Source organism: Scyliorhinus canicula, chromosome 3, assembly GCF_902713615.1.
Source record: "Scyliorhinus canicula chromosome 3, sScyCan1.1, whole genome shotgun sequence".
Taxonomy (NCBI): Eukaryota; Metazoa; Chordata; class Chondrichthyes; order Carcharhiniformes; family Scyliorhinidae; genus Scyliorhinus; species Scyliorhinus canicula.
This window is the reverse complement of record NC_052148.1, coordinates 166,902,255-166,911,955: the sequence shown is the minus strand read 5'-3', so window position 1 is coordinate 166,911,955 and position 9,701 is coordinate 166,902,255. Positions and strand designations below refer to the sequence as shown.

Here is a 9,701-nt window from a genome sequence, read left to right as displayed (position 1 = left end):
AGAACGACTGCCTTACAATGTCCCAAGGCACTTCTCAGGAGCTTTATAAAACAAAATGTGACAGAGCCACAAAAGGGAATATTTGGACAGCTGGTCAAAAATATAAGTTTTAAGGAGTGTCTTAAAGGAAGAAAAAGAGAGAGGTGAGGCTTAGCAAGGGAAGTTCAAAACTTAGGGTCTTGACAGATGAAGGCATGGCTACTAATCTTGGAACTGTTAAAATTGGGGATTGTGAAAAGGCCAGAATTAGATAAACATAGGAATTGTGAGGCTGATAGGGAAACTGGACTAGCCATATAAATACTGTGACAACAACAGTAGATCAGAAGTTGGGAATTCTGCAGCGAGTAATTCACCGCCTGATCCCCAAAACATGTCCACATCTACAAGGCATAACTGAAGAGTGTGATGGAATCGTCTGGATAAGTGCAGGTCTGACACTCAAGACGTTTGACTGACTTCTGGTGGAGACATGTAAGAGGGAGGTTGCACTTTTGGTAGCTTCGGCTGGGATCTGCATTTTTTAGCCATTTTAGAAGAAGAAGAAAGAAAGAAGAAAATTGCTTATTGTCACAAGTAGGCTTCAAATTAAGTTACTGTGAAAAGCCCGTTTAATCGGGTGATTTTTGTTAGAAAATTTCCCCCGTGCCGAATTTATGCCCGAAAGGAAGGGAAAAGAAACTAGAAAACCTGAAGTAGATATTCCTTCGACAAAGTCAGGAGCCTTCTGGAACTCCTCGGTACCAAGGTGGCAACGGCAGTCATTGGCAGTCCCGATTACAACGGACATGCTCTCGGATGTGCTGGCTAAGGAATTTAATATTCACTTTGAGAAGCAGTGGAAGTTGTTCTCAGAGATGTTATACAAGTCAATTGATGGTGGCATGTGGTTAGCACAGTGGTTAGCTCTGTTAGCAGCATCAGGGGCTCTGGTTCGATTCCTGGTTTGGGTTGCTGTCTGTGCGGAGTCTGCACGTTCTCCCCGTGTCTGCGTGGGTTTCCTCCGGGTGCTCCGGTTTCCTCCCACAAGTCCTGAAAGACATGCTTGTTAGGTAAATTGGACATTCTGAATTCTCCCTCTGTGTATCCAAACATTCACTGTCGTATGGCGACTGGAGGATTTTCACAGTAACTTCATTACAGTGTTAATGTAAACCTACTTGTGACACTAATAAAGATTATTATCATCATTAGGAAGCGTTGGGCCCGGTCCGAGTGGAGCTTGATAAAGCTGTCGGGATGATGAAAAACATGGTGAGATTCTGGAAGGTGCTAAGGAGGCACTCCCAAGACATGAAATGAAATGAAAATTGCTTATTGTCACGAGAAGGCTTCAATGAAGTTACTGTGAAAAGCCCCTAGTCGCCACATTCTGGCGCCTGTTCGGGAGGCTGTTACGGGAATCGAACCGTGCTGCTGGTCTGCTTTGGTCTGCTTTCAAAGTCAGCAATTTAGCCCAGTGTGCTAAACAGCCCATGATCAGTAGTTTGCGTAATTAGAGGCCGAGATAGCAGGGGTGGCCGAAGAAAATAGACAGTTGAAGGCGAAAGTCGATGACCAGGAAAACTGGTGAAGGAGACAGAACCTCGGAGTTGTGGGGTTACTGGAGGGTCTGAATTCCACCAAATATCTAGCACGATGCTTTGGAAGATGGCAGGTGATAGTGGCTTTGGGAAAACCCTTGACTAAATCAGCTGCCTCATGTGATGATCATTTGGTTCCATGTTTTGGGGAGATGGAGGAGGTCCTGCAGTGGGCAAGGAGCACCGTGACACGGAATGGGAAGGAAATCTGATAAGGAGATATCAAAACATGGGGGCAAGATTGGTTGAGGAAGTGGGCGGCTTTTAACAAGATGAAGGTCGCTCTCTACAGGAAAGACGTTCGATTCAGAATTGTGTACCCGGCGAGGTTGCGGGTCACATAAGGACTCTTTTATTTTGACAAGCCTGAGGAGGTGGAGGGCTTTATTAACAAACATAAACTGGTGTCCAATTGAACAAAAGATTGTGTATGGGAAAATTATTTGTGATTTCTTGAGGGTTGAGGGCTGAAGTGGGTGGTGGAGATACTCTGTATGAAGTTGCTGATATTCTGTCGCTGAGGTTTTCTCTTTGTGGTGATAATAGGAGATTCTCTGTGTTGTATGGTTAATGGGTCACTTTTCCTTTTGAGGAATTTTTTATCAATTTAAAGTACCCGAGCGGACTTGCGGGCGCAGTGATTAGCACCGCTGCCTACGACGCTGAGGACCCGGGTTCGATTCCGGCTCTGAGTCACTGTCTGTGTGGAGTTTGCACATTCTCTCCGTATCTGCGTGGGTTTCACCCCCACAACCCAAAGATGTGCAGGTGAGGTGGATTGGCCAAGCTAACTTGCCCATTAATTGGAAAAAATGAATTGGGTTCTCTAAATTTATTAAATAAATAAAGAAATTTAAAGTACCCAATTCTCTTATTTTTAATTCAAGGGCAATTTAGCGTGGCCAATCCATCAACCCTGCACATCTTTTTGGTCGTGGGGTGAAACCCACGCAGACATGGGTAGCATGTGCCAAAACCCCACTTGGACAGTGACCCGGGGTTGGGATCACACCCGGGTCCCTGCCACCATAAGGCAGAAGTGGTAACCACTGCACCACCATGCCACCCGTTTTGAGGAATAGCTGACCCTTGTGTTGGGCAGTGCAGTTGTCCTTTTCGTTGTGCAGTGTATAATGCTAGTGAACGGGAGTGAGGTGGGGGAGGAGCTGCAGCCATAAAACCATTTTGATCTGGTTTGGCGTGCTTAGTGTCAGGGTTGGGGAGGGGGGAGGGGGGAGGTGGGCAAGAGTCCTGAAGTTGTGGGTCTGGTTCCAGTTTGGGGATTTGGGGGAGGGAAGGGGGGGAGGGGTTATCTGGCTGGTGGTTGATCTAGAATATCCTTAGTGTTTCTCTGGGGGTGGGGTTGGCTGCCATCTTGGGAGGGCCTTTGACCGACACCTCCTTAAAGACTTGTTCGTTTGTCCATGATGGTGAAAATGGCTGATTCCGGCAGAAGGAGGATGGGTGGCCACCTGGGACGTAAGAGTATTGAGTGGCCCAGTGAAGAGATCATGAGTTTCTTCTCATCGGAAGGACTTAAACGCTGATGTAATGATTTCGCAGGCAACCCATTAGCGGGTGTGGTGATATGAGTGGGAGCACTGCCATTGGTGCAGAGCATTGGTTTCCCATTGGCTCTGGCTGGTCATGTGTCTCTCGCCTGATTGGCTGGGACTAGTCATGTGACTGCTCACCAATTGGTCGAGAGGCAAGTAGACCGCGCCTCCGAGGTGGGGTATAAGTACCCAGGATTCCCGGCGGTCGGCCTTTCTCTGTAGTCAACCACCGGGCTAACCACTAGCTGATTAAAGCCACAGTTTGGATCTTCATCGTGTCTCGCGTCCAATTGATGGTACATCAATTTAATCAGCTGGAATTTTGGAATGGAGCTACGCATCAAGCCTGACTGCCTCCGCATCAGCCCACATGCTTCAAATGCGTCTGCAATCTTTAAACATTGGCAGGCGTATTTCAACAGTTACCTGACAACTGCAGCCAGCAAGCCCGCCAAGGAGCAGAAACTCCACATCCTCCACTCGTGCGTGGGCACGGCGCTATATTCAATGATTGAGGACGAAAGTGATTATGACGCGGCCATGGATATTCTGAGAGGACACTTTCTCCGGCCAGTCAACAAAGTATACGCACGGCATCGCCTGACTACTAGACAGCAGTTCCCTGGTGAGTCACTCGCCGCGTTTTACCAGGCCCTCATGGCTCTAGGGAGAATGTGCGCCAGTCCCCAAGTTTCTGCGACTGAGCACATGGAACTTTTAATTAGAGACACTTACGTTGCTGGCATGCAATCCTCCTCTATCTGCCAACGATTGCTGGAGAATAACGCCCTCAGCCTAGCTGAGGCACGGACCCTTGCAACCTCCCTGGAGGTCGCCGACCTGAACGCCCGCGCTTACTTCCCCGGCCGCGCAGCAACCCCCTGGACCTCATGGCACGCGCCACCCCCGTCCTCCGGTGACCCCGCTCTGTGTAGGAGCTGCGGGAAGAAGGGCCACTACGCGGTGGTCTGCCAGACCAAGTCGGTCGCTGCGCGGAATCCCCCCCCCCCCCCGGGCCCCCCCAGGGCCCCGCGCCGCGCACCAACCTCTCGGGCCCACCTCCCGGCCCCCGCACCAGGCCCACGGTCCTCCCGACCCCCGCTCCCGGCTGCCCCGACCTGCCTGCAGACACCGCTGATACTGCCCCCAGCTGCCACGAGGTTCCCAAGGGCACCGCCATCTTGGGTCCCGGACGCCACGTGCGGGTCTTGGGCGCCGCCATCTTGGGACCCCAATTCCACGTGCGGGCCCTGGGCGCCGCCACCTTGGGCCAACACGGAAGGCCCTGCCAGCGATTACTCTGCCACTGAGGGCGACCTGGAACTCTCGCCATGACTTGCTTCCATCACGCTCGACCTGTCGCGACCATGCACGCTCGCCAAGACTACGACAACGATCCAGCTCAACGGACATAAGACAAAATGCCTACTGGACTCCGGGAGCACGGAAAGTTTCGTCCACCCCGACATGGTAAGACGCTGCGCGCTCCCCATCCACCCAGTTAAGCATAAGATCGAATTGGCCTCGGGTTCGCACTCCGTCCAAATCACCGGGTGCTGCATAGCGGACCTCACGGTCCAGGGGAGGGTTTTCAAAAACTTCAAACTCCTCATTCTCCCCCGTCCGGCACTCTTGGGCCTGGATTTCCAGTGCAACCTGCAGAGCTTGACCTTCCAATTCGGCGGCCCTATTCCCCCCCTTACTGTCTGCAGCCTCGCGTCCCTCAAAGTGGACCCCCCTTCCTTGTTTGCTAATCTCACCCCAGATTGTAAACCTGTCGCCACTAGGAGCAGACGATACAGTGCCCAGGACCGGACCTTCATTGGGTCCGAGGTCCAGAGGCTCATTAAGGAAGGAGTCATCGAGGCCAGCAACAGTCCCTGGCGAGCCCAGTGCTGGTAGTTCGGACTGGAGAGAAAAACCGGATGGTCATTGATTACAGTCAGACCATCAACAGGTTTACGCAGCTGGACGCGTATCCTCTCCCCCGTATTTCCGACCTGGTTAAGAGGATCGCGAAGTACAAAGTTTATTCAACGGTGGATCTTAAGTCTGCCTACCACCAGCTTCCCATCCGCGCGAGTGACCGCAAGTACACCGCGTTTGAGGCAGATGGCCGCCTCTACCACTTCCTCAGGGATCCATTCGGTGTTACTAATGGGATCTCGGTCTTCCAACGGGAGATGGACCGAATGGTCGACAAGCACGGCTTACGGGCTACCTTCCCATACCTCGATAACGTCACCATCTGCAGCCATGACCAGCAGGACCATGACATCAACCTTCAAATATTCCTTCGAACCGCAAAATTCCTTAATTTAACCTACAACAAGGATAAGTGCGTGTTTAGCAGCGACCGTCTAGCCATCCTTGGCTACGTAGTGCGTAACGGAGTGATAGGCCCCGACCCCGAACGCATGCGCCCCCTGATGGTACTCCCTCTCCCCAACTCCCTCAAAGCCCTCAAACGCTGCCTGGGCTTCTTCTCCTATTACGCCCAGTGGGTCCCCAACTACGTCGACAAAGCCCGCCCCCTCATCCAGTCCACCTCCTGTCCCCTGTCGATGGAGGCCCGCCAGGCCTTTAGCCGCATCAAAGCGGATATCGCAAAGACCACGATGCATGCTATCGACGAGTCCCTCCCATTCCAGGTCGAGAGCGACGTATCTGACTTAGCTCTGGCGGCCACCCTGAACCAAGCAGGCAGACCCGTGGCCTTCTTCTCACGAACCCTCCACGCTTCCGAAATCCGCCACTCCTCGGTGGAAAAGGAGGCACAGGCCATAGTTGAAGCTGTGCGATATTGGAGGCACTATCTGGCCAGCAGGAGGTTTACCCTCCTCACAGACCAACGGTCAGTGGCTTTCATGTTCGATAATGCACAGAGGGGCAAGATCAAGAACGACAAGAACTTGCGGTGGCGGATGGAGTTGTCCACGTACAACTACGATATCTTGTATCGTCCTGGTAAGCTCAACGAGCCTCCCGATGCCCTATCTGCGCCAGCGCTGGCGTACCTGCGCCAGCGCACAGATTGACCGCCTCCGCTCCCTCCATACAGACCTCTGCCATCCAGGGGTCACCCGTTTTTACCACTTTATTAAGACCCGTAACCTGCCCTACTCCGTTGAGGAAGTCAGGACCGTCACCAGGGAATACCATGTCTGCGCCGAGTGCAAACCGCACTTCTACCACCCCGGACGAGCGCATCTGATCAAGGAGTCCCGCCCCTTTGAACGTCTCAGTATAGACTTCAAGGGTCCCTCCCCTCCAACAACCGTAACACGTATTTCTTGAGTGTTATTGATGAGTACTCCCGCTTCCCTTTCGCCATCCCCTGTCCCGACATGACCACAACAACCGTCACAAAGGCCCTCCTATCTATCTTCTCCCTGTTCGGTTACCCCGCGTACATCCACAGCGACCGGGGATCCTCCTTTACGAGTGACGAACTGTGTCAATTCCTGCTCAGCAGCGTCATTGCCTCTAGCAGGACGACCAGTTATAACCCCCGGGGTAACGGTCAGGTCGAGCGGGAGAATGGCACCATTTGGAAGACCATCATGCTGGCCCTACGGTCCGGAGATCTCCCTATTGCCCGTTGGCAAGAGGTCATCCCAGACACCCTTCACTCAATCCGGTCTCTCCTCTGTAATACCACTAATCAAACACCTCATGAGCGTCTTCTTGTTTTCCCCAGGAAGTCGTCCTCCGGATCCCCTCTCCCGACCTGGCTGGCCACTCCCGGGCCCATCTTGCTCCAGAAGCATGTGCGGGTGCACAAGTCCGACCCGTTGGTTGAGCGAGTCCAGTTACTCCACGCCAACCCGCAGTATGCGTACGTGGAGTATCCCGACGGTCGGCAGGATACGGTCTCGCTCCGGGGCCTGGCACCTGCTGGCGTGCGGCCTTCTCCTCTTCCATCAACGCCCCCCTGCAACCCCAATTCCCCCCAGCGCCCCCCGCGCCCCCACGACCCAGCACACATATCCCCTCTATTACAGCGTCTCCACCACTGGCCCGGGGTACGGAGACACATCTACGACCGACGCTCCTGGGGGCAAGGACGACCATCGGCCCAACGTCACCGGCTCCACTGCGACGGTCCACCAGAACACCACGGGCACCCGACAGGCTAATCGTGTCCATCTGACGCAACCATGGGACTTTATTGGACTCTATTGTAATTTTTTTTTGCATCCTAATGTAGTATTTAGTATTGTTTATTTTGCCACGAGCCAGTGGGCAGCCCACATCTTCTCGATTATCTCTACTCACACCACCAGTCCTCCGACCCCCCCCTCCCCCCCCGCCCCCTCCCCCTCCCTCTCCCCCTCCCCTCCCCCCTCCCCTCCCCTCCCCCCTCCCCTCCCCTCCCCCCTCCCCTCCCCTCCCCCTCCCCTCCCCTCTCCCCTTCCCTCCCTCCCCCCTCCCCTCCCCTCCCCCCTACCCTCCCCCTCCCCTCCCCTCCCCCCTCCCCATCCCCCCTCCCCTCCCCCTCCCCTCCCCCTCCCCTCCCCTCCCTTCCCCCTCCCCTCCTCCCCCCCCTCCCCTCCTCCCTCCCCTACCCCTCCCCCTCCCCTTCACCCTCACCCCCTCCTCCCCTCCCCTCCCCCCCCTCTCCCCTCCCCCCTCTCCCCTCCCCCCTCTCCCCTCCCATCTCTCCTCCTCCCCTCCCCCCTCCCCTCCCTCCTCCCTCCCCTTCCCCCTCCCCTCCCCCTCCCCCCTCCCCGCCCCCCTCCCTTCCTACCTCCCCTCCCCTCCCCCCTCCCCCCTCCCATCTCCTCCCCTCCCCCTCCCATCTCCCCCTCCCCCTCCCCCTCTCCCCTCCCATCCTCCCCTCCCCTTCCCTCTCCTCCTCCCCTCCCCCCTCCCCTCCCCCTCCCCTCCCCCTCCCCTCCTCCCTCCTCTCCCCCTCCCCTCCCCCCTCTCCCCTCTCCCCTCCCATCTCCCCCTCCTCCCCCCCCCCTCCCTCCTCCCCTCCCCTCCCCCCCTCCCCGAGGGGTGTAGTGTATGAACATGAGAAGTAGGCCGTCTGTTGGCCAACCAGCTGAGGCAGCAGGCGGGATCCCGGGAAATTGTACAGTTAAGGGACTTAAGGGGCAGTTTAGTGACCGCACCGAGGGAAGTCAATGCGGCATTTGAGACTTTTTACACAAATCTTTTTAGGTCACAGCATGTGAAAGGGGCATCGGATATGGTGGAGCTTCGAGACAGGTTGCCCTTCCTGAAGGTAGAGGGGAGAGTAAGCCCAGCTAGGCTTGGAGGAGGTGTTGAGGGTGCTTGGGTGATGCAGACGGGTAAGACTCCGGGCCTTGATGGGTATCCCGTTGAGCTTTGCAAAACATTTTCATACGGCCCTGAGCATTTCCGATTTTGTGGCCGCGCATGCTTAGGCCGGTGGCCTGCAGCGTCCGCGCTGTGCTTCATGGCGGACCCGGACTGCAAAAGTAGTGCCTCCCTTCGGCCACTCGCGTCCCCGGACCACCCGCCCAAAGTGCCCCCAGCCCTGAATGAAGCCCCCCCCCTCCCCGCGGATCGGCCCTGCCCCGACTGTGGCGCCGCCGGGCTGAGTCCGCAGCCACCACGTGGGGTCCCCGAATGGGATAAGCACGCGTAACCCACGCCATCGTGAACTCAGCCGGTCGGGGACGGAGCATCGCGGGGTGAGCCTCAGGCCGTGGATACTTGGCGCGGCGCACTGCTAGAGTATTCCGCTTTTCAGGGGGGGGAAGAATCTGAAAACCGGCGCCGCTCCCGATTTCGGTGTCAAAACAGATTCTCCGCCCTGTCGGAGAAAGTGATTTTGGCGTCGGGGGGTGGAGAATCCAGCCCACGGTGTCTCTGTATGCAGACAATTTATTGTTATTTATATCAGAGCCGAGTGCGTCTCGGTGGGGATCATAATGGAACTTCTCTGAAGATTTGGGTCGTTTTCAGGATATAAATTGAACACCACCATAAACATTCACTGCCTACGTCACCAAAGCACAGTGGCAGCAGTGTGTACCATCTACTGGATGCACTGCAGTAACTCCCCAAGGCTCATTTGACAGCATCATCCAAACTTGCGACCTCCACACCCTGGAGAGACAAAGGCAACAAATGCATGGGAACACCACCACCTGCCAGTTCATCTCCAAGTCACACACTACTGATTTTAAACTAAGTCGGCGTTTCTTCATTGTTATTGGGTCAAAATTTTGGAACTCCCTTCCCAACAGCACTGGGATATACCTACACCTCATGGACTTCAGTGATTCAAGAAGGCGGCTTGCCACTACCTTCTCTAGGGCAATTAGAGATAGGCAGTAATTGCGAGCTTAGCGAGCGACGCCCACATCCGTGAAAGAATAAAAAATAATTAGGCATATTGCCACTTTCTAACAACTGACTACTTTTATCTTGCCAACAGACTATGAATGCAATAGAATAACAGTTGTAGTGTATGGCTATCATAGAATCCCTACAATGCAGAAGGAGGCCAGCTGGCCCATCAAATCTGCACTGACTCTCCGAAAGAGCAACCCATCCAGGCCAGGCCCATTCCTGCTCCATCCCT

At 54.8% G+C, this 9,701-nt stretch overlaps 1 protein-coding gene across 1 annotated transcript in view; it reads left to right on the top strand.

Moving 5' to 3' along the window:
- Positions 1–656: 656 nt before the first annotated feature.
- Positions 657–9,701, top strand: part of tmem150c (transmembrane protein 150C) — a 47,277-nt gene continuing 38,232 nt past the window's right edge. Inside the window, exons 1-2 of the mRNA XM_038792972.1 lie at positions 657–889; positions 8,309–8,439. Coding sequence (XP_038648900.1) covers positions 657–889; positions 8,309–8,439 — 364 coding nt within the window. The remainder of the gene's footprint in view (positions 890–8,308; positions 8,440–9,701) is intronic.